Source organism: Pseudonaja textilis, chromosome Z (genome assembly GCF_049901715.1).
Source record: "Pseudonaja textilis isolate UNSWEBS1 chromosome Z, rPseTex1.2, whole genome shotgun sequence".
Classification (NCBI taxonomy): domain Eukaryota; kingdom Metazoa; phylum Chordata; class Lepidosauria; order Squamata; family Elapidae; genus Pseudonaja; species Pseudonaja textilis.
In genome coordinates this window covers 131274554-131302271 of record NC_142008.1, presented here as the reverse complement: position 1 = coordinate 131302271, position 27718 = coordinate 131274554, and the positions used below count along the sequence as shown (strand labels likewise).

Below are 27718 nucleotides of genomic sequence, written 5' to 3'. Positions count from 1 at the left end.
GATGACATTTCCAACATTTTTCGGATTTACTCTTGAACATTTTTGCTATTCCTGTTGGGGGGAAATGCCACCTGTAAAACATCTTATACAAATTTTCTTTATATGCTCTTGACATTGTCATTTTATAATTTTGAGACCACAGTTTTTGCCATTTCTCTAGATCAATGCCATATCCAAAATTCTTCCCCCAAGCAATCATAGTTTCTTTAACTTGTTCTTCTAGTTTAATTTCTAATAGATATCCATACAATTTTTTAATCACCTTTTCATCAGTACCTGTCAAAATCTTATCTAAGTCAGTCAGTTTATCATAGAAACCTTCTGTTTTAGAATCTTTATCATACCTTGAATGCATTTGCAAAACCAAATCATCTTTATACCTTGTTCCTCTAGTTTTTGCATAGATTTAAGTTCACCCTTTTCATTCAATATTTCACCATATCTAACTGTTTGTTCCTTTTTGTATATTATAGGATAAGAAAATGCTTCAATAGTTGATAGCCAGACTGGAATTTTCAAATAACATTGTCTTTTAACCTTCTCCCAGTTTAACCACAGAGACTCCCGTATATAATGTTTTCTAATGTACCCCTGTGTTTTAGTTCCTTTATACCATAAAAAAGCATGCCACCGCAACAACAGGTCATGTCCTTCTAATTCAACAATCTAGTATTTCTTAATGTTATCCATTCCTTAACCCACATCAAATTTGTAGCTTGGTAATACAACTCCCAATTAGGCAAACCAAATCCTCCTCATATTCTAGCATCTTGCAAAAGTTTTAACTTTATTCTTGCTTTCCTACCTTGCCATATACATTTCAACACAATTTTATTTAAATCTTCAAAGTAATCTTTTCCAAGCCTTAATTGGAATTATTTGGAACAAATATAAAATTCTGGGTAATATATCCATCTTGATTGTTGATATTCTCCCTATTAATGACAGTTGTAAATTTTCCCGTTTTGCCAAATCTAGCACTATCTGCTACTTAAGTTTGATATAATTATTCTCTTTTAGTGTACTGCATCTTGCTGTCAAATATATCCCCAGGTACTTAATCTTATTAGTGACCTGGATTTTCAATAGATCTGCCAGTTCTTCCTTTTGTCTTGATCACATATTCTTTGTCAGGATCTTTGTCTTATCTTTATTTATTTTCAAACCAGTCACCTTTCCATATGTCTCTATCTTTTCTATCAATTTTGATGCTGTTTCTAGTGGGTCTTCTAACATGAAAACTAGATCATCTGCAAATGCTTGCAATTTAAATTCTTCCTTTTTAATTTTCATCCCTTTTATATTCTTTTCATCTCTAATATTTCTATTTAGCACTTCCAAGGTTAAAACAAACAACAGAGGTGATAGCGGGCACCCTTGTCTTGTTCCTTTTCTTATATCAGTAGAGTCTGTCAGTTCTCCCTCTATCATTACCTTTGCCGTCTGCTTATGATATATAGCTTCTATTGCTTGAATAAATTTTTTAGCAAAGCCCATCTGTTCCCGCAGTAATAACATGAATTGCCAATTCACATTATCAAAAGCCTTCTGTGCATCTAAAAATATCAAAGCCATTTGTTTTTCAGGATGTGCCTCATAGTATTCCAAAGTGTCCAAGATTCCTCTCATATTGTCTTTAATTTGTCTCTTTGGCAGAAATCCATTTTGATCAGGATGGATAAAATTGTTTAAGTATTTTTTAAGTTTTTCTGCCAATATTGAAGCAAAAATTTTATAATCTGTGTTTAGTAAGGAAATAGGTCTATAGTTCTTGATTTGTAATGGATTGGCCTCCTCTTTTGGAATAAAGGTAATATAAGGTTCTGACCATGATTTAGGTATCCTCTTCTTTAACATAGCTTCAGTCATAACTTCTAGCAATGGAAAGTTCAACGATTCTTGTAATGTTTTGTAAAATTCTGCCGGAAGTCCATCTGGGCCTGGTGCCTTTCCATTATTTTGCTTCTTGAGTGCTTCAGTCCATCATCATTATATTTCTTTCTAACATTGTTTCAATCTCACTGTTTCAATCTTTAGATACTTTAGGTATCTGGGGTAGATTAGCATTCTGTAAATACTGTTTAACTCTTTCCTCATCAATATGCTCTTGTGTGTATAGTTTTCCACAATAGTCTCGTATGATTTCCTTCTTCTCTTTACTACCATAGAAAACTTGGCCTTGGTCGTCTATTAATTGCAATATTTTCCTTGATTCTTTCTCCTTTCTCAATTTATATGCTAACCATCTATCTGGTTTATTTGCATCTTGAGCTCCCCTTATTTCTTGAAGGTTACCTGTACAACACAAAAAGAAAACAAATTTATTGCAGGTCTAGAACTTAGGGTTGTGAACCCCCACCCCAGGTTTGGTTGGGTTTTCTGCATGGGACCTCGTCACAAGGCAATCTGCTTGGATGTTCCTACTCTTTACACAAGATGCCTCTGATAAGGGGTAGCCCTTCTACTTGATTAAGTATTGAAGTCGTCTCCTGTGCCACCTCGAATTGAGGATTCACTATACCTCATAATGGGTTTGGCCCTCTATGACCAGGGGTCTGGGGGTTCACAAGATGGTGGCCTCAGGGTTGATCCCACCATGGGTTTTAAGAGGCTACTATGGAATACTGGGTGTATTTTCCCTAACAATTGGGACAACTTAGGTGCACAGTGACTAGATGGATGACCTTTACTATGGGGAAAGGTCCCATGAGCTTTGGCCCCAACTTCTTACTACGGAGCCTTAATATCAAGTATTTGGTGGAGAGGTAAACCTTCTCCCCCACCTGGAATGGCCATTGCGGGGCCCGATGTATGTCTGCCTGTTTCTTATAGTTCTGTCCCGCTTTTGCCAGCGCCTTTTTTACATTCTCCCAAGTTGCTTTTGGCATTGACATCCAATAGGTCAGGCTGACTGAGGGGGAATCCCTTGGACACTCAGGCATTGGGACAAAGTCCATGCCGCTCACTACTTTGAAAGGGGATAGTCCCATGCTACTGGGAGCAGCATTATTGTTCATGACCTCCACAAAAGGCAGGAGGTCCGCCCAATTAGATTGCTGATAATTCATGTAGCATCTCAGATACTGCTCTACCATGGCATTCAATCTCTCTGCCCCCCCATTGATGCTTGGATGAAAAGCTGAGCTAAGGCCCTGAGATGTCCCAATAGTCCACAGGGACTCCCTGAAAAATTTAGTCATGAACTTGACTCCTCTGTCTGAGATAATTCTCCATGGCTCTACATGCAGGTGGTAGATGTGTTTCAAAAACAGCTTAGCTAACTGGTGGGCTGAGGGTAGCCCGCTGCATCGTATGAAATGCGCCTGTTTGGAAAATAAGTTTATTACAATCCAGATCACTGTGTTTCCTCCACTTTTCGATAACTCAACTATGAAATCTATTGTGATCTCTTCCCACAGCCTTGTTGCAATCTGTAGCAATCCGGTGTGTGTGTGTGTGTGTGTGTGTGTGTGTGTGTGTGTTCCTGCTAATTTTTTTATTGCGGTGCAAATGGTGCAACTCTTCATATAACTGTCCATTTCTTTCTTTATGCCAGGCCATCAGAATTGCCTTGAAGCCAAGTGTAAAGTCTTTAAGAATCCAAAGTGGCCTGCCAATTTGGCGTTGTGGCTTCTCTGAAGGACTAGAGTGCGTAGGGATTCTGGGATGTAGAGTTTTATTCCTTTCCAGGCTAGGTCATTTCTTCTCATTAAGATGTGTTGATTGTCCAGGAACCAACAGTCTGCTAGCAGTTTGGTTTTTAATTTCGTGCTTAAGTCATCTGCAGATTGGTCATTGTTGCCTGGTGGCTACTTGGGCAGCTATTTGGGTAGGGCGGGATAATGGTATTTATAATCTCCTTCCTTTTGCATTTATACTGGGGCATGCAAGAGAGGGCATCAGCCAGAAAATCCTTTCCCCCCCAGATGTGTTTTAGCATGAAGTCGAATTGGTTGAAGTATTGGGCCCAGCGGACTTGTTTGGGTGATAGTTTTCACGGGGTCCTAAGGCCTTCCAGATTTTTGTGGTCAGTCCAAACTTTGAATGGCTTCTGGCCCCCTTCCAGCAGGTGACACCAGGTCTGCAGTGCCCACCTTATCACAAAAGCCTCTTTTTCCCATGTGGCCCATCACCTTTCTATGTCCGTGAGTTTGCAGTAGGTGTAGGCTCAGGGCTGTAGGTTTCCTTGGTCGTTTCTTTGGAGTAACACTGCTCCCATTGCCACGTCACTGGCATCTGATTGAATGACAAGGTGTTGTTTGGGGTCAAGGTGCTTCAGCACTGGTTCTTTTGCAAACAATTCTTTCAGCGTTTCAAATGATTTTTGGCAGGTTAGGTCCCACTATAAGGGTTGTCCCAGGTGCGGTTTTGTTTCTATACTCCCTGTCTTTAGAAGGTCCATTGTGGGTTTTGGCAATCCTCATGAAGGAGGGGATGAATTGCCGGTAGAAGTTTGCAAACCCCAGGAAGCTTTGTAGCTGTCTGCGGGTGCCAGAGTCTTGCCAACTGAGGACAGCTTGTACTTTGGCTGGGTCCATATCTATGCCTTCATTGGAGACTCGGTAGCCCAGGTAGTCCAACTGTGCGTGGTGAAATTCGCATTTCAGCAGCTTGACATACAGATTTTCTGCTAGAAGTTTTTCCAGTACTTGGCACACTAGAGGTATGTGATTGTCCATTGTCTCAGTGTAGATGAGAATTTCGTCCAAGTAGACAAGGACCTCCTTATAAAGATGTTCATGTAGCACCTCATTTATTAATTACATGAACACTGCTGGGGCTCCCTGTAGTCTGAAAGGCATGGCTTTGAATTGAAAGCTCCCTAGTGGGCAGATGAACGCTGTTTTCCATTCATTTCCCTCCCTGATGCGGACTTGATAGTATGCTTCTCGGAGATCTAATTTGTTAAAGAACTTCCCTTTGGCCTGGTGGGACAGCATGTCCTTCATGAGCAGGATGGGGTATAGATTGTGTACGCATAGTCCCTTGATCGCTCTAAAATCAATGCATAATCTCATAGTCCCATCTTTTTTTTCTGGGACTGGGACTGATGGCTCAATGAAACCCCTTATTAGGTTTTTGTCTATATATTTGTGCATTTCTTGCATTTCCTGGGGCGTCATGGCATACATTTTGGGCTTTGGTAATTTTGCCCCAGGGATTATTTCTGTGACGCAGTCTGTTTCATGGTAGGGAGGTAGGATGTCACATTCAGTCCTGCTGAACACCTCCGAGAGGTCCCAATATTCTTTTGGGATCTGTCCGGCCCCTGGGGTTTTGTTGGAGGTGGCTGCCAGTTGCTCTGGTGAACTCTCTTTGTTGACCCTTCTTATGGACATCCCTAATTGAGATAGTAATATTTATTTATTTGTATCCCTCCTTCATTATTTTTATAAATAACTCAAGGCAGTGAACATATCCAGCATCTTTCCTCCTTAGTTTACTCACAACAGGAACTTTGTTGAAATGGGTTGGGGTGAGGAATAGTGACTGGGCCAAGTCACCCAGTCAGCTTTCATGGCTGAGGTGGGACTAGAACTCATGGGCTCCCACTTTCTAGCCTATAATAATTAGTAATAGATAATTACTCTATATTATGAATTACCATGGGACTTGTTGCTCTTTTTGATAAAAACCAATTGATGTGGCTCTGCACTCAATTCCCCCACTGCACTTACTTTACTCCTCTGATTTCCTTTCATAAAATGAACCCAATAGTTGTATTTCTCCAAGCAAGTTGTCTTTCTAGATACTGTGACAATGTTTTTATGAAGGGTGGAAAGATCTCAGCTAAAGATATCAGCCAACCTAATGCCATCCAACTATGTTAGGTCTCAACTCTTTGAAGGCCCACCCATCATGGCTCACAGAACATTGGGAGTTGTACCATAGTTCAGCAGATCTCAATGGGCCAGTTATTTGAGAGAGAGATTATCTGCCTGCAGAACACCTCAAATTTATACCTTAGATTCCCCAGTCATAATGCCTTTGACGGCAATTGATTGGATAATTCACTTCCAGAATAATGAGAGAGTTTGTTATGGGATGCCTTGATGAGCAGGTTATTTATTCCTCAAGATAGTAAAATATAAGATAGTACGCTTGGGTTTCCTTGGCCATCATTCAGCCTGACAAAAGAATTTGCTTTCCATGAAAACTAAACATAACATTTTGATTAATTTCTTACAGTAAAGGCAGCTTTCTTGCCTTTCCTTCTTAGAGAGATGGCTGAATTCTGCAGCTTCCGCCATTTCAAACAAAAATTCCAAGGGAAAACCATGATGAGGGCATTTCTCCCTTTGCATTTTTTGAAAATGGGAAATGTGGGCAGCTGGAAAGGCTTCAAAAGGATGAAAAGATCCTGACTGAAAGCACCACCAGCAGTGCCATCTTCTGCCAGCTCCAATAATAAAGTGAGTTCAAAAACCTCATTTGAAGAAATCAAAGAACATTCTCTCGCCTCCTGAAAATTAAAGAGTAAAACAGAAGCCTTTTTCTCAGAGGAAAGAGATGGCAAAGGAGATTTTGGGCCAATATTTCTTTCCTCTCTCTCTCTCTCTCTCTCTGTGTGTGTGTGTGTGTGTGTGTGTGTGTGTGTGTAATGTTTGAGAATTTGTGTCAGGAAGGACAGAGATGATAATACATAATTGGTTGCTTTGCGGGTTGATTGATTGGGAGGGAAATTGATATTACATTGACTATCTCCTGCCACTCCGCGTGAAGTGGGGTAAGTGATTTACTGCAAATGATGTTGACATTCAAGCTACTGGTGGGCCTGTTCTGGGTGAGAGAGAGAGCAGTCATTTTTGCTGCAAAAAGCAACTGAAGTACCAAGGATGAAGTGGGGACTAAAAATCGACACCATCAGGATAATGGTGAGAATCTCACAGAAGCCCCAAATCAATGCAGGCTCATAAGAAAGACAGAGACAGAGACAGAGACAGACAGACAGACAGACAGACAGACAGACGCACTCAGGCTCAGAGGAAAAAAAGGATATCTTGCTTGATATGGGCAGATATAAACATCGAATGAATAAATAATTTAGTTTGCAGTTCTCCTTTTGCAGCAGCCCCTTTCTCCTTTCAATTTCACTTTTCATCTTTTGTCTCTCTTAAGACAAAATGTATAGGAACTACTCTGTACCTTTATATTATAAACTTTCATGGATTATAGTTTATTGTGCTGTACTGTAAGTCAGCAAAATGATCTGAATCGGGGACATGAGCAGCAGAGTACTGTGGATTAAGAGCGAGACTTCTAGTATAAAATCCATTGTTTTTGACAAGCAAAAATATACTGTGTTCTAGCATTGGAAAAAATGTTTCTTCAAATAGAACAGTGCTTGCTATGCAGATATCTCTATCTATCTATCTATCTATCTATCTATCTATCTATCTATCTATCTATCTATCATCTATCTATCTATCTATCTATCTATCTATCATCTATCTATAACTTTGACACAGAATTTTAACAGTTGGCAAGAATTAATTTATAAGCACTGATTTTGCTCAATAAATAAGTAGGTAAATGCACTGCTATGTATCTCAGATAATTGTGTATTGAATACATATTTTCACATTTTAACTGTACATTCTTTTTGCAATTCACCTTGGAAGATAATATTAAAATATTGATCATCTTTAGAATTAGACATGTTTCTTTTAAAATTATTAGTAACCTAGTTTCTGTATATAGATTCATGTTACATGTAATAGAACAACAATAATATTGACATTTTGCTGTTACACTAACCTGTACCCAATAAACCTTTTGTACTATAATTATATTTGGGTAACATCCATTCATGATTCAACCTGAGCTAATTAAAATATTCAAAAGTGCTCATAAGTCAGTATTATTTATATATAATTTTTTTTTCAAGGCCAGAGCATTTTCTTGAAATATTGGCAAAGTTGGTTACCCATTCTATGTTTCTATACAATTCTCTAATGAATTAATACATTTAGATTTTAGGTAGTTATTATGCTTTCAAAAATATTAAAAACAATAATATCAATTTAAAAATGTGGATCTGCCTTGTAAAATAAAAATAGAAAACATACAGAGAAACAATATGAGTTGAAAACGATTTACATTGGGTACATTTTGTATCCCATGAGATTTATCATCAAGTAACAAGAATTGAGTCTCACTCTGCTCCAAAGTCTCCATTTTATTCCTCAAGTTTTGTTCCAAATTCTTCTTCTGCACGTAATTCACAAAGTAATCATAAGTGGTATGAGAAAATGCCAGGGGGGAGATTCCACTGGTATTTCTACCCACAGGATGGTTCATTTTCAAAAATATCTTTTCTCTCTACTTCTGAAGTCACGGCTGATCACCTCCGTGGAGAATACAGAATATAGAACAATAGAACTGGAAGTTATTAACTTGGAGGTCCTAGTCCTACCCTCTGCTTGTGTAAGAGAATCTATACTACTCTGGAAAAATGGTTGTCCAATCTTTTCTTCAAAAACTGCAGAATACTGCTTCACAGTGCTTTTAGTCCTCTCTAAGAAGTTTACAGAGCCAGCATATTGCCCCCAACAATCTGGCTCTTTATTTTACTGACCTTGAAAGGATGGAAGCCTGAATCAACCTCAAGGTTGTCATGATCAAACTGCTGGCAGTTGGCAGACTTAGTCTGCAATACTGCATTCTAACCACTATGCCACCATTGTTAGGATTTTTTTTTCATACACTGTAGTTCCAGATACGCAGAATTGGAAGGTAACAAAGCTAGAGAAATTAGCCAATCTCTTTGCTTACTATTGCACAGGCAAAATGAGGATAGTATCATTCAGTAATGAGTCACTATTGAGGCTTCAGGAGCAAAATATGGATCAGCCATTAGATAACTATTTTCACTTTGATAGTTTTCTGTCTGCCCAAGAATGGTTAGAGATACTTTAACTCAAGGGCGATGAAAGGCCCTTACATTAAATGTGAGGAGGAGCTTTCTATCAAGTTCCAAAAACCAAGAAAGACACACTGTGATTCTTCCAAGCAGATTTTTTTTAACTGATCCTCATCTATAGACAGAATCTTGTCAAACTAAAGTAAAGTATCATTTGCCAAGCATATACTCTGTAAACTATTAAAGAGGAGCTGTCTTCATACTTTTTCTCTCAGGCAAACGATCTGAACTGAGTTATCTCTTGCTACATTTCCTTATAGTGTGACAATAAAATTGTGCATTTTCCATCATTAAAGGTTTTTAGTTATAGGGAATTCCAGGTTAAGAACGAGTTCTGCTCCTAAGTCTGTCTTTAACATGAATTTGTATGTAAATCAAACTGGTGCTTATGAAACGGACTGCCTATTACTAAAAATGGTGGATGACATTGTCCTTCCTCGAACCAATGAACCGCTGCAGCTGCACAATGCTTTCAGGAATGGCTGCAAACAGGCTGTGTATTAAAAATGTGCGGCTTCAGCAATTTCTGAACACACTGCATGGCTTCCATGGTTTGTTGACTCAAGGAAGGAGAACGCCATCTGCCATTTTTAGTAATAGGCACCCTGTTCATATCTAGAGTTGTCCTTAAGTTGGACGTTCTTATCTCAGGGACTGCTTGTAATTATAGGAGATTAGGCTAGATAAATCTCTTCTGGTACAGCAGCTTGAATCCAATTGGTTCCAAAGGGACTTATGGGATGAACAGGCTTTATATTACACGGAGTGCTTAGATTTTTAAATTAAAATACTGAGATGTATCAGCCTGCACCTACCCAGTTTGGGGTCAGGTATAATACTCTGAATTTTGAAAGTTGGGTTGTGGGCATTTTCCTCAAATAGCTGTCACCGAAGAGGCAAAAACCACTAGAGTTAGTCCCATGGTGAGTAAGGCGGCAGATAAATTTAATGAAAATAAATACAGTGGGACCTTGATATCCATAATTAATTGGTTTCAGGAGGTGTGCCGAGTATTAAAAAAAAACAAGTAGCAAACAATTCACGTGACTAATGTGTCACTCTTTGTTTCAGCTGAAAAGGGTAGTGCAAGGGTCTTCAAACTTGGCAAGTTTAAGACTTGTGGACTTCAACTCCCAGAATTCCTGAGCTAACATGACTGGAGGAGGAATTCTGGGAGTTGAAGTCCACAAGTCTTAAAGCTGTCAAGTTTGAAGACCCCTGAGGTAGTGAAACATGAGGCAACTGACACCAACAAGTTCTAGCTTGTGCGCCATACCAAACAAACAATAAGTACCGGGACAAAATTTCCACATCAAATGCATTGAGTATCAAATTTGATGAGTTTCAAAGCAGTTGAGTACTGAGGTATTACTGTAAATAAATTTGTTCAGAAACAACATGGCTGCCACGGGGGATGTGACCGGTTTCTAAACCCCTACTAGAAAACAGATTGCTGAGATGCCTTTAATTCCCTTATAGTCTGAATTTGGGAATGGAAAATTTTTTGATGAAAGATGTGGAATAACATTTTGTGGGGTGCCAAAAGCAAACCAAGTCCACTTTTGTCTTTACTTGGATTTTGGAAGGGAATTGGGGAGTGGGGAGTGTGTCTTTGTTTTCTATATTGTGTTGAGTCTATTTTAAAGCTTGTCTTATTTTTGTATGCATATTTTCTAGCGCAAAATGGCAAGAATTCATGCCACCAAAGGTTGACAGTGATGTCAGAGGCAGCTTGGGGGGTTATAGAAATATTTAGGAACTGAATGAAGCCTTGTTTGAGACTTGTGTGTGTGTGTGTGTGTGTGTCCTAAGATGGACTATTCCCATTGTACCCTGCCACACCTATACATTTTCCATTTCCCAACTGTCCTCCACTTAGCTTGCATCGCTCTTATTTCTTCTGACTGCCAGCCCACCCGATTAGATCTTCTCTGCTCTAATTACTTTCCTGTGTTTAAGTCTATGCCAGCTTTGATTTCCTAATGTTGTTCTTATTGAAAATGGGACGCACAAAAGCAATTTCTTTATAGCCAGCCAGATGATAATCCCAAGAAACCCAAGATAAAGACTAAGTATCTCATAAGGAAGACCCAGAACTTGCTGGGCAGTGAAATACACATAGAATATGATACATATCATTTTTTAGACTGACATATTGGCCAATCTATTCACTCTTGTTTATGTATGGATCGATTCCCTCCCCTCCAGCTCTGAGCTGTGGGACAAATATTCCCTTATCTATCTCAGTGCTCGTTCTCTATATTGACTAGCCTTCCGTATGTATTCATGCTTGCTAAACAAGAGCTGACATTTTAAATGGGGAACAAGGACAGCCAAAAGGAAAAATACAAAAGGCAATAATGCTTGTGTACATTTGCTGTAATCCTTTGTTCCCTAAACATCAGACTGCAGTAATGTTTTCAACCCCCAAATGCTGTTTGGTGGAAATCTTTCACTCATATTATAATAATCCTTCTGTGTCACTGATCATCCCAGTTCACCAGCTCACTCTTCTACCGACAGGTCTTCCATGATCATGCCGGCCCCTATTCTTCTCCTCCACCCCTCTCTTTTTCCCTGCCCTCCTTTCCCCCTCGTTCAGTCCATCTGCCACCTTTGACCCAGCTGCTCCTTCATCTCGGCATCCAATTTTTCATCCTTTTCAAAGAGCCAGCTGATCGAATGCAGAATTAAAAAGCGGGTTCTGTAATGCTCTGTCTTCCTCTCCCCTCTCCTTTATTAGATGCTAATCCCTCAATCTTGGCACCGGTACCCCCTTGGCACTAATGAAGTTGTGTGTATGTGTGTGGTTTTTTTTTTTTTTTAATCAGCTGCTGCTCCACTTCTTTGCTGATTCCTATGCCCCAGGGACTGTGTCGCACTGGAGGGTGCTGAAGCTCTTACTGCCTGCTCATTTATCACCCCGCTTGTGCCACCTCTCCAGTCAGCTCAGCCGGTGTAGAGCAGCAGCTGAGAAGCGTTTTTTACAAGGTGCAGGGTGAACCCCTGAGACTTGCTCTTTGAATCTATCCCTCTGCTGAAGATCCTTGCATCGTTATCTATCAGCACCAGCTGAATACCTTTTCCTTTCTGCTTTTTAAAGAGGACAGACCTTCCTTTCCTCTGTTGGCGTGATGGTCCAAGAGTGATTTGGTCAAATGTTCCAGGATTAGTCTCCATCCATCAACTGTGGGATCTTGAGTCACACCCATGATACTTGTGTTTGGGATCACCTCTTGAGGAACCTTCTTTTGGATCTGTTAAAGAAGGGGAATCAAGATTTCCCGGATTTTGAACATCCAATATTTTCTTCAAATGGGGATATCTGTGACTGGTAGTTTAAGTGGTATTGTGAGCTGTTGTTAATGGGCGATATTTTGGACTCTTTGCAATCCAGCCTTTCAGCTCCCCCAAGCAATAAAGAGTCTAATCCACTTGGTTCAAATTGCTTCTTTTTTGGGTTGTGAAGTCCTGGATCATTCTGACAGAGTGCCACTCCTTCAGATACAGATTTCCTCTCTTCCTGCGTTTGTGTTTCCATTATTCTTCAGCACGAACACTGGATTTTTGACATTCCTTCTGGGCAACAGTTTGAACGGGCAGAGATCCAAAGATTTGACACAGCCCGCTGCAGGCTTGTGGCTTGTAATTGTGATGAATAATTAAAAGAAGAAGAGTTTGCAGCCTTGTGGGAGAGAACTATAAAGGAGCTGCCATGGATTTCAGAAAGACAATTTCTTCATTCAGGAGAGGACGAGGACTGAGAAGTAATTCTTAAAGTAGGATCAACGAGGCATCTTGTGAGCTGTTTCATCCCAAGGAGAGGCAGAGTTGTGGGTGCAGAGGCCAAGCAACTCCCTTGCTTTGCATAGGCTGCACCCAAACATCTAATTTTAAATAGTTTTAGCAAGCCTGATGGGCCCAACAGAACTGCTGGGAAGCAAACTAGGGGAGATTTAAGAAAGTGGGGGGAGGCATTTGAAATAATTAGGAGATCCTAGAATTCTCGGTTTGGCTTTTCCACTGTAAGGAACAATAAACTGTGGAGTGCCCAGGAAGCTAAATTTTATGAGTTGGGATTTGGGTGGGGGAGTCTTGGGTTCTCCCAAAACTTAATATTTTACCTAGTTCCCATACTGTGGCTCTAGACTCTAGAGGCTAAAGGAAAATGTGGTGGGACATTCATTGACATGGAAGAACGGCTAGTTGTTCACCTTGAAGAGTGTTAGCTTCTGATCAGGGGTCCCCAAGGTAGCATTTTAGAGTCAGGTAAGGCCTCTGGTAGCTTCTAGGACTTTTTGTAATAGCTGAAGATAAATTTTAGCATGTAAATTTAGTATGGCGTGTCACCATCCAGTAAGCTGATCACTGCAGCCTAAGAGGGAGATTTTTCAATCTCCGAAACTATATCAACCCCTTGTAACTATATGGGTGGCAGGTGGGAGTGATGGAAGGTTGGAAAAAGATGTCCATAATTGGGAAAGCTTCTTCAGCTCTTCAAAAGAGGCTTTGCTAGTTACAGAAAAGAGATGAAAAGCATCCGAAATGATGTGTAGATTCTGTGGCATGCCAAAAGACTTTCAGCATTCGCTTTAAATTCACTGATGGTCTTTCAACATTAGAAAGGGTTTAGGATTGTCTCTGCTTTTTATTCAGATTGAAAGGTTTTGTTCTTATTAACAGGGGAATAAAAAGGAAGAAAAGGCAAGTCAAAAGGAAGGGTGTTTTTTAAAAAAAGATCTTTTTAAAGTATTCAGCACAATCCATTTATCTTGCTGATAATATCCACAAACCTTGAGAAGCTATATCAGACTTTTTTGGGGGCCGAGCACAAATTTTTGTCACCTTCCATTTATAACCCATTTTCCCCTATTACCTTTTCCATCTTTTTTACCACAAACACATACACCACCCTGAAATCTATTAAGGTGTGAAGGATTAGCTGCATGGCATCTTTTGCTCAGTCGCATTAGGAGCTGTCATCAGGGAGCATCCAGGATTGATGGTACCCATCTCTTTATTTGCTCATTCAATCTCATTGGCCCACATCCCTTGAAATGTAAGCACAAACCATGTTTTTCCTTCTGATCCTGGATTCCATTTGTTCCTTGGAAAACTTTGGTTCCTGTTCCTATCCTCAAGTAACCAGATCTAACTCCAAGTTCTGACATGCTTATTTTTCTTTAAGGTGATTGCTTTGTTGAACACTCTTTGCTTATGAAGAAGAGGGAATGGTTTAAAATTGGAGAAGCAATTTGCCACCGGACTCTTCTGCAGAATTATTCACTAAATCTAGAAAACGTCTGATCGATCCACCACTTAGAGCGACTTTGAACAATTGGGTTTGATTTCAAGGACCAACCTTGTCTGTTTCTGTAGCTCTAGGGAAATTATAACAATGATTCAATTAAGCCGAAGAGTTCGCTCAATGCTTTCTTTGGGCCTCAACTGTCTTGCCCTCTGCTTTTCTGTGTCGGCTTTCAGCACCAGCTATTGGTGTGAAGGGACTCACAAAGTGGTGAAATCACCCTGCCTTTCCGTGGTCAAGAAAGGGAACTGCGCACCCAACAACAGCAATGGGACTGTGGATGCCAATGAGACGGCGGATCCCCACAAAGTCCAATACATTTGGGAGACGGGTGAAGACAAGTATGCTTTTCAGTATTTCCACACGGGTTTTTGGCTGTCGTGTGAAGAACATCATGGAGGTATTAAAGAGGGTCGCATCCCTGGGCAGTTGATTCTATGACTGTATTTGTAGTTAGACTTTCATGTTTTCATGGGGTGAGCTTCTAAGAAAGAAATGGTGGGAGAAAGAATTAGCTAGATAAGCAATGTAGACAATGTTGTAGGAGAACCTCAAGGAGGCATAAAAGGACCTTTACAAATAGAGTATATGGCCAATCTAAAAGTAAGAGCACAGAGGGTTTTTTTCCCCCCAGCCAGATCTTCTCACCTCTTTCTCCTTTACTTTTGTCTGGGATCTTCTTTCTAAATTACCAGTGACAGAAACTTGTCCTATTCTGTGTGATGAAGTATAACTAACAATGATAATAAAATGGCAGAGTAGAAAGTGAAATCTTAATATTCATATCCTCAGAAACCCTGGTGAGGCCTTTGGGCAAACTTTATCTTACACAATTATTCTTTCTCAATCTGATAACTTTGGATTGTTGGAATATAAAACGGAAAGTGGGGTGGGAGAGACTTGTAAGAACCCACCGAGCTTTTGGGAGGAAGGATGAGATAAATGCAACAGATAATTTAAAAAAAAAACTCTATCTGGCTACATACAGGGTTTTTTTTTCCCCAATGAAGTGTTAGAATAAGGGTACTAGCACTATGGTTTCTTCTCTTGAACAAAGCAGGGAAGGATGCCACCAAAGCCCTTGTGGCATGCTCAACCCTCTGTGTGAAAATTGGAGGTGGGTTTTTTCATTCCCCACCCAAAAACATTTTTTTTGTACGTTTGCAAATCTTGGCACCTGCTTCCTCCCTCCTGTATCTCAAAACATGGCCAAACAGCTGTGTTAACGTGCTTTCCACAAATCTATGAGCCCTGGAGGAGCGTATGCCACGTAAATGGGGTTCTCCTCATTGCAAACCTGTATTCTGCCTCACTAATAAGCACCTAAGAGGGACTGTCCTCATTGTTCTAATGTGGAGCGAGTTACAAGTCAGTGATTAGTGGATACACCCCGGCCATCAATTTGGATGATGGCGATACAGGCTGATCCAACTTTCCAAGTTGGAAGAACCCAGATGCTGCTGTTGTCTAAATTGGAAAGATTTTGGAACTTTCAATGTTCATGGACTAGCGACAAAAGATGGCATGACTACACTGAGGTGCTGAGCTGATTACAACCCTTAGCAATCACCTGCTTGTGCAGGTAGTCCTTGGCTTATGCAGAATCAAACTTGGAATTATGACCATGGTGGTCATTAAGCGGGTCCTCAAGTGATCATGTCCAATCTTTTTTGCCATGGTTGTGGTGGTGGTGGGGGGGAGGAAATCAACCATTTTTATTACGTTATAATAAAATACAAACTTGAATAAAAGAGTGGAGAAGGGGGAGGAAATGGGGATAGAGAAGTGAGGAAGGGTAGGGAAAAGAATAGAAAAAGAAGCATTGAGTTCCAACTCTCTATGTTGCAGTAGAATAGGATATTAACATTAAATCACAGCTTTTTGTTTTACTATGATAATAACAATGTCATTTCTATAAAGATCTTCCAGTCTAATCTATAAAAACCCAAAGACAAAATTACATTCTTTTCCACATCAAACACGAAATTCAGAAGTGGTTTCCATGTGGAAACAAAAGTACTTATGTTCTTTTCTTTAATCAGTTTTGCCATTTCAGCCAACTCTGTCAATTTCTACATCCATTCTTCCATGATAGGTATTGAAGTGTCTTTCCATTTTTGTCCATAAAATAATCTTGCTGCTATCAACATGTATAGTAGCAAAGTTCCAATTTTTTCTCTCCAGTTCTTTCTCCATTAATCCCCCCCAAATGGAAAAGTTCTGGTTTCATTTCTGTTTCCATTTTCGGGATTTTTTTTTTTTGCTGTGGTTGTTAAGGGAACACCACAGTCGTTAAGTGAGTGTGGCAATTGTTAAGTAGATTTGTTTTCCCCAATGGGCTTCTTTTGCTAGAAACTAAAAGTGCACGCCAGAAACTGGTTAAAAACCTGCTGAAAATCACGATCATGTTGCTATGAGATTCTGCAACTGTGAACTCATTGCCAAGCATCAAAATGTGGTCATGTGAATACAAGGTATGTGGGTACAGCCATCAGAACTTTGAAACTTGGTCATAAGTAGCTCCAGGTAAGCCCATGATAACTTTGAATAGTTGCTAAGCAACCGGTCATTCATTGAGGCCTACCTGCACTTCGAATAGTATGGTTAGTGATATGTATAAGATTGGATCCATCACAAAGCCTATGTTGTGTTAAGGGAAAAAAAGAGTCCAAGGCCATCCTGTCAGGCCTTTGAGACAGACCAGACTTGAACACTAAAGACATGAATATAAGAACTATTTTTGTTATAGGTACAATAACAGAGTCTTGCAACTCTGAATGGGCCCCTTCTCTCCCTGTCATTATTCTAGGGACGATCAGGTCTGAACTGTTTTCTCACATTACATTCTTGCTTTGGACTCAAATTCCTTTTATTTGAATGTTGCTTTGGCTGCAGCTCTTCCTCCTGTTCCTCAAGGTTATTCTCACAGCCCATTACACCAGGGGTCCCCAACCCACAGCCATTACCTGGCTGTGGTTTGTTTGGAACTGGGCCCCACGAGCAACAGGCGAGCATGTGTGTGCATGAAGCTCCCCTTGCCCAAGCAGTGGGCGCTTGCCTTCGCACGCAAAACACTCCCCTCGTGCAAATGGCATAAGTGTGCAAATGGAGCTGTGTGCACTTGCATGTGCACGCCCGCCACTCACACAGAACCACCTTCTCCTCTCCTGTTTGTGCCGGGCAACCAAGCCACAAAGCTTGTGGAATGCTGTGTTACACCATCTCATATGAGGGCACAAACAGAAAGAAGAGGTTGCCATAGAGGTTCAGGTTGCAATTTGAAACAACTTCTCTAGAGTACTACAGACTCTCTCTAATTTTGTTTAATTTACACAAAATCAATGTACAGTTTTGGAAAAGGGAGCCATCGTTTGCATAGCACACTGAACTGCAACTATCCAGAAACATTCAAGCCTAATATGTTAAATAAACCTGGCAGTTTCATAGTTTGGTGTGTTGTGCAAACTCAAAAAACACGTTTGCTAGATTAAAAGGAGGTTAAATTAGCTGTGAATAAGCCATACTATTCAGAACCATTCACAGTAGAGATAGTCTTTAACCTATAACTATAATGGAACCGGACCATCATGGTCGTAAGTTACCAATCACTGAAGCAGCTTTGCCTTCAGAAGTTGTGGGTGCTTCATCATGGGAAACCTTTAAGAAGAGAATAGACAGCCATCTGTCAGAAACAGCATGGGGGTTGGATTAGATGACCTGCAAGGTCCCTTCCAACTCTGTTATTCTATTCTATTAAACTTAATGTTATACCCTTTTTGCAGTAGTCAATTAAGCAAATGCACTATTCATAAAGCAAGCCAATAGCTCGCTACGGGCAAGGTTTTTCTAAAAACTGGAAATAAAAGCATAACTGTCATAAAATGCAGTCCTGTGACCACTGGACACTCAAATGGCTGTAAATGGATCCCAGCTGCCAAGGGTCTGAAGTTTGGTCATTTGATTGGGGGACGATAATCAAAACTCCAAATCTAGGTTGCAAGTAGCTTCAAGGTAGATTCATGATTGCTTTGGCCAGCGCTAAATGTCCTGTCATAAGTTGAGGATTACTTGTAGCCAGCCAAATACAATTTTAAGGGAGGAAGTAGAACCCAATTTTACCTTTATTGGATAATTCTTTGGAAAAGAACATCATTTTTTTGAGAAATGTCCGAAGACGGACATGTTCACTAGCTTGACTTCCCAGCACAGATCCCAAAACATTTCCTTCAAAGCATTATGGAAAATGTACTTAGCACCACAGTTTCCCAATTATTATAAGAGGGGACAAGGCTGGACAAGGTTGCCAGACCTTGTGAATCAGAATTTAGAGTGTAGTTAGAGAAATGGAAAACTTTAAACTTCAAAACAACTTTTAAAGTCATGGTTTAAGCCTTAGGTAGCCCAAATGCCCTCCAACTTCCCAAGCCTTCCACTGGATTTTGTTGGCTAGGGATTCTGGGAGTCAAAAAAATCCAATGTATTTAGAGGGTTTTGGATTGGGGAAAGTTACTGTAGATGAGGAAAAAATGGTATTTGGACTATGGCACTCTTTTTTCCTCCTTTGCTCTATCTCTTTGTCTTCTCAATCTCGTGTCCTTTCTTGCTGAGATCAGCTCAGATCGACCTGCCACTTATCTGCAGCAGGGACTAAAAGGTCCCCTTTTCCTGGGGGCAGGGAAGGAGGGCATCACAAACATTGGCATGAAGTCATTGTCACGTTCAGCAGCAGCTGTAGCTAACCTGTCATTGTCTTCTCTCACTGTTCCCCTCTCGCCAGAGGAGAAGTGTCGGAGTTTCATTGAGCTGCCTCCAGAGTCAGAACAAGGTGAGAATTTGGATGGCAAAATAGGCCAACTCATGAAAGTGCAAAATGAGGGGGAAGAAACTCCGTGAGTACTGCAAAGGTTATTTTTCTGCTAGTTGAGTGCTGCCTTCTCAAAGAGATTTTTAAAAGCCTTGTGGCCACTAAGGTCTTTTCTCCCACCCTGCACCCAGTCATTCCAAATGGTGTTTTGGTTGTCGGTTTTTTCAGTCCATCCCAGCTGGGCTTTTGAATCTTATAAGCAGAGCCAGCGGGAAAGCTTCAGTCGGTCTCTGGGGTAACAGAATAATTTAGTCACTGCCATCAATTTCTTCCCTGGTAGCAAAGCAGCTTAGCTTCTTTCTTCCCCATAACCCCTTTCTTTTTCCTGCAGGAGTGCTGTGGCTCTCTGTTGCTTCCGAATTTCTTTATATTATCCTGTTGAGTATTGGATTCTTGCTGATGTGCTTAGATGCTATCTACTATGCCAACTTCATTGATGGTCTCAAGATCAACGCTTTCGCAGCTGTGATCACTGTTTTGTCAGGTATTTCCACTTGCTCTCCTGTCCGTCTCTTTATTCTATGTAGACAGAAATGTCTCGGAGATAGGGCTAATGTAGATTTCCCAATCTTGGCCATTTTCAGAGGGGTAGATTTCAACTCCCAGAATTCTTAGCAATGTGGCCAAGCTACTCAGGGAATCCTAATTAATGCCCAATGCGGAGAAAAAAGAGGGTTGTAAAATTAGGTGTGATTCATTTAACAATTAGAGATTCACTTAACCCGGAGCCTTGTTGAAACGTGAGCTATGGTGGTGCCGTGGTTAGAATGATGTATTGCAGCTAACTCTGGAATTTGATTCTCACCAGCTGAAGGTTGACTTCCATTCTTCCAAGGTTGGTAAAATGAGGACACAGATTGTTGGGGGCAATATACTGACTCTGTAAACCACTTAGAGATGGACAGTAAAACACTGTGAAACAATATGTAAGTCTGAATGCTATTACTATTGCCTTACTTAGCAATGGAAATTAGTACTTCACTTGATCTTGACTGTATCCCTCTGTTAATGCAACTTAGGATTGCATTAGCTTTTTTGGCTGCTGCTGCACACAGCTGGCTCATATTTAGCTGGTTGTCCACTAAGGCTCCAAGACACAGTTACTGCTATTGAGCCTGGTTTCACCCAGTCTATATGTGTACTTTTTGGTTTTTCTTGCCTAAGTGTAGGACTTTACTTTTCTCTATATTGAATTTCATTTTATTAGATATGGCCCAGTGTTCTAGTCTGTCAAGATCCATCTGGATCTTGAGACTATCTTCTTGGGTATTAGCTATTCCTGTCAGCTTAATATCATCTGTAAATTTGGTAAGTTCCCCTTCTATTCCCTCATCTAAGTCGTTATTGAAGAGTACTGGGCCTAAGACAGAATCTTGTGGCACCCCACTGCTTACTTCCCTCCATGTAGTCTTAGACCCATTAAGGACTACTCGTTGAGTATGGTTTGTCAGCCAGTTGTGAATCCATCTGGTGATGGTGCTATCTATCCAACTTTTTTCTAGCTTACCATAAAGTAGGTTGTGGTCTACTTTGTTGAATGCCTCGCTGAAATCTAAGTATATTATATCCACAGTCACTATCTTGGAGAATGAAATAAGATTCATTCTTCTTCTCCACAGGTCTCCTGGGCATGGTGGCCCACATGATGTACATGACTGTCTTTCAGGTAGCTGTAAGCCTGGGGCCAAAAGATTGGAGGCCCCAGACATGGTATTATGGATGGTCCTTTGGGTGAGTAGCCAGCTTAGTGGAGGATCTTTTCCCCTTTAGAGTTTGCCACCTCATCTTGTGATTCTTTGGACCAGGTCAGGATGGAAGAAAAGAGAGGATTTAATCGAAGTAGAAAAATGGGGGGAAGAAAGATATTTGGAGGTGTCCAGGGATGGTTATACTATCCAAGAGGTGGCCGATTTTAAATCCCTGTGATAAACTGCACAAGAATCTGATCTACCAAAACGTATAGTCTGCTCATTTTTGATGACAATAGCACAGTGGAGAGTAAAACAAAGAGCGTAAATCTGAATGAGCAAGAACAACAAAATATAAAAATCCCGAATCTCCAGATATATTTTAGTGAAAGCTGTCTAATAACTCAAGAAGCCTGGTTTTCTTACTTGTAAAACTGGCAAAGGGCAACCATGAAAAAGAAGAATGATTCTAAAACACCAAGAGGTGGGTGTCCACGGGCAGAGGGTTAAAAAAAAATCAAGATGGCATCCATGAGAGAATGGCTGAATCCTCATTCCTTTTACATGGGCCAAGAAAGGGTGGGACTTTAATTGCCCAATCACAAGCGTTGTCGTGACTGTCTCAGACACCTCTGCAACTAAGCATAGTTAAGATTCATGGGGCGAAGCTACTGTTTTATTTATAATAGAGGAGACATTGACCTTGGCCTTCATATTGAGATTCTGGAGATGAGGGAACTTTGTCGATGAATGAAGTAGTGCATCTGAGTGGGTGGATAAATGTTTGGGAATGGTGATGGACAATTGAGGAAGCCCTCGGTGAGTGTACCAATGGTCAAGGGATTCAAGTCTTGTTCTCTTCTCCTTTGCTCACCTCTCCTGGTGTTCTCCCCACAGCTTGGCCTGGCTCTCTTTCACTCTCTGCATGTCAGCCTCGGTGCTGACCCTCAACACTTACACCAAAACTATTCTGGAGTTCAAGTACCGTCGGCAGATTTTTGAGAAATATACGGCATCAACGGGAAGCATTCGAGGTTCCAACTCGCCAGCATTTGACCCTGACCTGGAGCGTTTCCTGTGGGAGAAATACATCTTCAGTGTCAGTGAATCCCTAGACTTCTCCGCAAGCCCACCTGGCCGCTTAGTTCTCAGTGGGGGCCGAAAGGAGTGTTCAGGTGGATATGCTGGACTCCCAAGAAGTCACAGTGGAGACACCAAGGATGAAGATGATGGGGAACCTTGCTGAAGAGATGATGTTGTGTAGAAAAAGAGAGCCTTGTCCATTATTTCTCTTATCCCTCTCACATTCACTCCCTCATGAATCTCGTTTTAAAGACATTTTTTCCTCTCTCCTGTTGAACCTCTCAGTAACTTTCACAGCTGATCATTGAGGACCTGTTTTCAAGAAGATCTTGACCCCATGTTTTTTTCATATAAAGTACAGCTCAAGGTGGCAAACATCCCAATATTCCTTACTGTTTTCCCCAGAAGAACAACTGTGTGGGGTGAGTTGGTCGAGAAAGAGATTGGCCGGAAATCACTCAGCTGGTTTTATATGTTTAAGATGGGATGAGAATGCATCTGGTGATTGGCCCAAAATCATCCAGACCATGTCCATGCCTAAAATGGGACTAGAACTCACTGTCACCTGCTGATTGAGCTAAAATCACTTAGCTGGCTTTCATGCCTAAAGTAGGTCTAGAATTCATCATTTGCTTGAGATAGTCCTGCAGATTTAGAAAGACAAGATTGGCAGATCCAGGGATCTAATCTCCCTGTCAGATCAGTAGCAGACCACAAAGGAAGCTTTATTGATTTGGGATGTGATGGTTGTTGAATGTCTCATGTCAAGGCAATCCAGCTGCAAAGATCCCTTAACAAATGGATTTTGTAGATTGACCTTCATGACTGACCTTAAACACTGAATTACAGAAAGCTTTGGCAAATTAAAAGAGAGCTGTCTTATCCACCAGTTAAGTTTTGGCAGAATTGTTGCCTGATTCCTGAAAGTTGGTGGCTCATTTGGACAAGTGCCACTAAACTTTTCTGCTCCAGATATCCAAAGGTCTACTTGTCTTTGTGTAATATTATCTCTTTGCCTGTTGGCCAAAAGCTTTTCAAGTCATCAAGAAATGATAGAAAATTACTAATGAACAGCTCATTACACTGTAACCATTAATTAGGTCATTAATCTCACCAACAACTACCTGTAAAAGAAAGTGTAAGACATCATCCAAGCATTGATTGGAATCAAAATGCTCATATTATTATTTTCACTCTCATTTCTAAATGTTCTCTTAGAAATTTAATCAAGTCATGCATATTTTTCTGGGAAAATCTTTCTAAGGATGTAGGGAGACCATTGAAAAAATATCCTACCAAATCAAAAAGGATCATGAAGTATCTATCTCTCCATACCTTGTCTCCCAAATGTACAATGCAGTGTTCTGTTGCTGCTACAGACTCTTAGAGTCTTTGTTTTTCTTGTGGCTTCTGAGAGCCAATTTTGTCAAAGCAGCCTGCAGATCATCCCAGTGGCTTTCTTTTGATCATCTTACTTAGATATTGGGGAATTCACTTACATTGATGGATACAGTAGACCTCAGAGGAAGTAGATCCCCAATAGACCTCTTTCCATTTGGTGTATTTAAACTTCTTATGGAAAAACCATCATCTGTCCAGGATGAGGTGGCCTGTATGATGGTTAGCATATGTATATATTTTTGAGATTCTCCCCAATAACGCAGGAGTAGTTCAGATGAGTGTGAAGTCATTGTTTAGTTCTTACGCTCATTTATACCTCCACACACACACCTGCCTTCTGCTTTCTCCTATTTGGAGGTTGGTTCGGTAGCACAATAGGGGCAAGTGTTTGGTAAGAGCACTTTGGAGAACGTGTGTGCCAAAATCCAGCTTTCACTGTTGTAGAATTACTCCTGTGGGACGTGAAACTCTGCTATCAAAAGATGCTCAAGTATCTTTTGTGACATGTTGTGTGCATAGTATGGTTGTTAGAGTAGGTATAGCTTCCCCCAGTTATTCCAGGTAATGACTTAGCCACTTGGAGCAGCTATTCTGCCCTGCAATTGCACCCTCACCTCCCCATTACTATGTCATGAAGTATTTCTTCTGCTCTCTTCTCCTGGCCTCCCTCCCTTCTCCTGCCCTCCCCCTCCCCATATCCCTCCCCTCCCCAAAAAACAATTTGTAGCTGTCTGGTTAATCTCATCTGCTTTAGCATCGTGCAATTTTCTCATCTGTAGGGAATGAAGGAAGAGCAAGAGTCATTAATTTCTGGTTGATTAAAGAAATTAAGGAATTAATCAGTGTCAGTCTGCTTCATTTCATAAGTGGAGGAGGGAGGAGGAAGTTTCCAGCTGCTCCTCATTTCTCTCTGCTTAAGAGAAAAGAAAATCAAGCAGGGGGATCAGAAGGATGAAGCCCACCATAGCAGCTTAGGATCCCCCGAGGGAACCTTGTGTGATCTCATAGTTGGGCCAGTAGGAGTGATTTCCAATTGTCTTAATAGGAACCACTTAAAATCCTTTGTCTTCCTCTTTGTAAATTGCACCGCTGAGAAAGAACACCTGAGCAGAATCTAGGACTGGAACTTCTGTTCCTAGGAACAGGTAATTTAGCCCTAATTCTAATCCTGATCTCAAGGAACTAAATCCTTTATCTCTTGTCCAGCTGTAATTTTGAGCTGTAATTGGTGCACCTAAATAATCTATTAAAACAGAATCAATCTAGAAGTCTGTCCTTCTCATCAGAGTTTAACTGATGGTGGTTTGATTTAGAGATTCCTTACTCTAAACCCTAACAATTTAGTTTAGAAGAGAGAATGAACTAAATGAATTAAGCATGAACCAGAATGGGCCTGGTTCATGCTTAATTCAAGCATTGCCTTTAAAAGTTTGGAAAGAATGTCACTTACAGCCTTGCAGAGCTATTAACTAGAGAAACTTTGGGTTCTGGTCAGTTCCTGGAAGGCTGCTACATTGAAGAATATAGCATAGTAAATTGCATCATGACAGGAACAGCTTATCAGAGATTGTTCCATCCAAATCAATGCAGAATTCACCAGACTGGTTGGTCTTTACTTCCTGTGACCTTCAGGAAGCATTTTTAAATTTAACCTTCAAGTCAGTGCTGACTTCTGGACTAATCCGCACAACTTCCTTTGGCAAGATTTTTAGAAGCATTTGCCCTTGCCTTGTTCTTAGGATCGAGCAGGGAGGGGGGATTTTCCCTTCAGACGAAAGTCCACTTTTTGTGGGGGGGACCAACCAAGTATCTGTCCATGATTGCTACAGGGATTGACCAACTGGCTTGTCGCCCAAGCCTGATATCATGGTCTGAGAGAGCGACTGGCCCAAAGTCACCCACCTGGCTTTCATACAAGTGGAACTAGAACTTACAATCTCCTGGTTTCTAGACTGATGACTTAATCGCTGGATCAAACCTAGGGCTGAGCAAGAGTGACTGGCTCAAAGTAATTCAGTTGGATTTGTATCTAAGGTGGGACTAGACCTCACATTCTCCCAGTTTCTAGCGTGGGTCCTTAACTGGCTTGCAGTACAACCATTGGAAGCAAGTAAATCTTAAAGAAAAAAAAGGAAGATTTCGGGCACACTCTAGCCCTAGAATCTATAGGAGTGAATATCTAAAGATAATGTACAGCCCACATCTAATTTTCAGCAGTGTTCCATAGTAGGACATCAAATTCTGAGATCCAAGGAAGAGCCATTCAAGAAGCAGATGGATTTAAAAACAGGTGTTTCACCCCCAAATAGACAATCCTTTGCTTCCACTGGGATATACAACTTATAAGGGCTGATGCACCAGTAGAGGATCAAGAGGTCAAAACAAAATTGGTGTGAAGGGTCTCTGTGTGGTCTCATAAACAGCCCATCCCATAACCAGGTAAGGGGCCAGAGCACTATAAGGATGCTAGGGGAGATAGGGATTAGGTAAAAGAATTGTCTTTTTTATTTTTAAAGGCACAGTACTTTCACTGTATTATTAAAATAATGAAATACAAAGGTTAAAAAGATCTATATTGAATACTAAAAGTTGAATGACAAAAAAAAAGCTACGATTTTTGAGCATAAATTAAACAAAAATATTATGGGAAAACTTTCTACAGTAGTTACAATTTTTTCCTTTCTCAGCCATTCATTTTCTCAACTGCTGACCATAATTTAGTTATTTAAACTGTACATTAAATATTAACTATCGCTGCTGGTTTCTGCTGAAATCCTTTCATCTATTAATTCTGATTGGTCTCTTTCCCAAAAACACATATTCTAAACATCCAAATTTGCCCTGCTTTATAGATATACTGTGTATTATCAGTTTTGAAATTCCTGCATTTTTTTTCCAGTTTTGGCTTCTCAATCTGATATTGTGATGGTTAAACAGTATATAGCTGGTTTGGGAATGAGAGCTGTCCCCTTAAGGGAATGCCTCATGGGGGATGTAGTTCATGTCATGTGGTCACATCTGTAATCCTGATTGGTCACTGAATTGACCTCTGGTTGGGTTGGGGGGAGTTTGGTCATTCTTACCTGGACCCAGCAATGTGTTGCAGTCTCCCCTTGCTGTATCATTTATGGGATGAAGATAACTATCTTTTCACACTGTGAAGACGACAATGCAAAGATTGGACATTAGATGAATCTCAACGTAACTGTGAGTTATACCTTGAGGATGCCTGATATAATCCAATAAAGAAATTTTGAATGGAAGCCTTTGTAGTGTTTAGCTCCTTATCCCAGGTATTTTGGAAAGATAAATATTACCTGGGATAAGATAGATATCATCATTCACCTTTTCCACTGTTGTGCCAGATTTGTTCTCCTTACTGTCAGCATGTATCTTAGTAAATTGTGATGTTTTTCATTTATATTTTCAGGAATTATGCTTAATAAGAATAAATGTGGCTTCAGCTCAAATTTTGTTTTAGGATTTTTTTGAATATGTTGACATATTTCACTCTTAATAGTTTTAATAGAGATTTTGTACATAGCTATCACATGTGATCCTTCTTTATTATGGCATTTCCAACATTTATTGCTATATGATTTACTATCTTGGTAATTATTGGCAGGGTTATTTATCATCTGTAAAATATTTTACACTGATTTTTCCTTAAATTATAACTTGGAGTAAATTGTATTAATTCCCCACCACCACCATGATTCTCCTCATTTTTGTACTGTGATTATTTCTTTGATGTTTTGCATTCACTTTATCATACAATTTTTATTTGCTACATCTTCATGTCATATTTCAATAACAATTTATATGGGTGTCCTAATAAGTGATCTTGATTTTGTCTAAGTATTTCAAGCTCTGTCATTCTCAAAGTTCCTCCTTTCTTGAGATCACTTATTATCTTCTAACAATTTGTAAGTATATTAGCCATAATAAATTCCCAGCTTCATTTAGCAGTTCTTGATGCGTTTTAGCCTATATCAAGAATCTGGATGAACTATATTGGTTTGTGAGATTACATCTTAAATTAAATCAAGTATTAAATTAAATATTCATCCCTGAAGTAAAAGGTATTTGATGGTGAAGTTAAAAGCGAGGTTATCAGACTTATTCTCATTTTTAATAGATTCCGTATTTTTATCAAATCTTGTTTTATAATATGTGTTTTCAAATTATGTTCTTCTATTTCTTTATACCACAAGTATCTATGAAATTCATGGGCTAAGCTAGCTCGTTCTATATTTGACAATCTACAATTTAATCCATTCTCTTATCCATGATAGATAGCCAGCATAACAATATAATTTAACCATCTCTGTATTTTGAAGCTTGCGAAATTTTAAGTCCTAAATGACCATATTTTAGGGTTTTTTTTCATCTTTCTAGCTCTTTCTTTAAAATATCTTTCTAATTAATTATTATTATTCTGAAATATGTCT

General features: G+C 40.1%; 1 protein-coding gene across 3 annotated transcripts in view; it reads left to right on the top strand.

The window, feature by feature from the left end:
- LOC113443616 (germ cell-specific gene 1-like protein) overlaps positions 1-25776 on the top strand; it is a 34118-nt gene extending 8342 nt beyond the window's left edge. Inside the window, exons 1-6 of one of the 3 annotated variants that reach the window (XM_087916971.1) lie at positions 11435-12702; positions 14112-14631; positions 19009-19056; positions 19427-19579; positions 20715-20826; positions 21681-25776. In XM_087916971.1, the coding sequence (XP_087773097.1) occupies positions 14322-14631; positions 19009-19056; positions 19427-19579; positions 20715-20826; positions 21681-22029 (972 nt within the window). In that variant the 5' untranslated portion in view covers positions 11435-12702; positions 14112-14321 and the 3' untranslated portion in view covers positions 22030-25776. Of the gene's footprint in view, positions 1-11434; positions 14632-19008; positions 19057-19426; positions 19580-20714; positions 20827-21680 lie in introns of those variants that run through there. The other 2 variants (XM_087916972.1, XM_087916973.1) reach the window with 2 other exon arrangements.
- The last annotated feature ends 1942 nt before the right edge of the window (positions 25777-27718 follow it).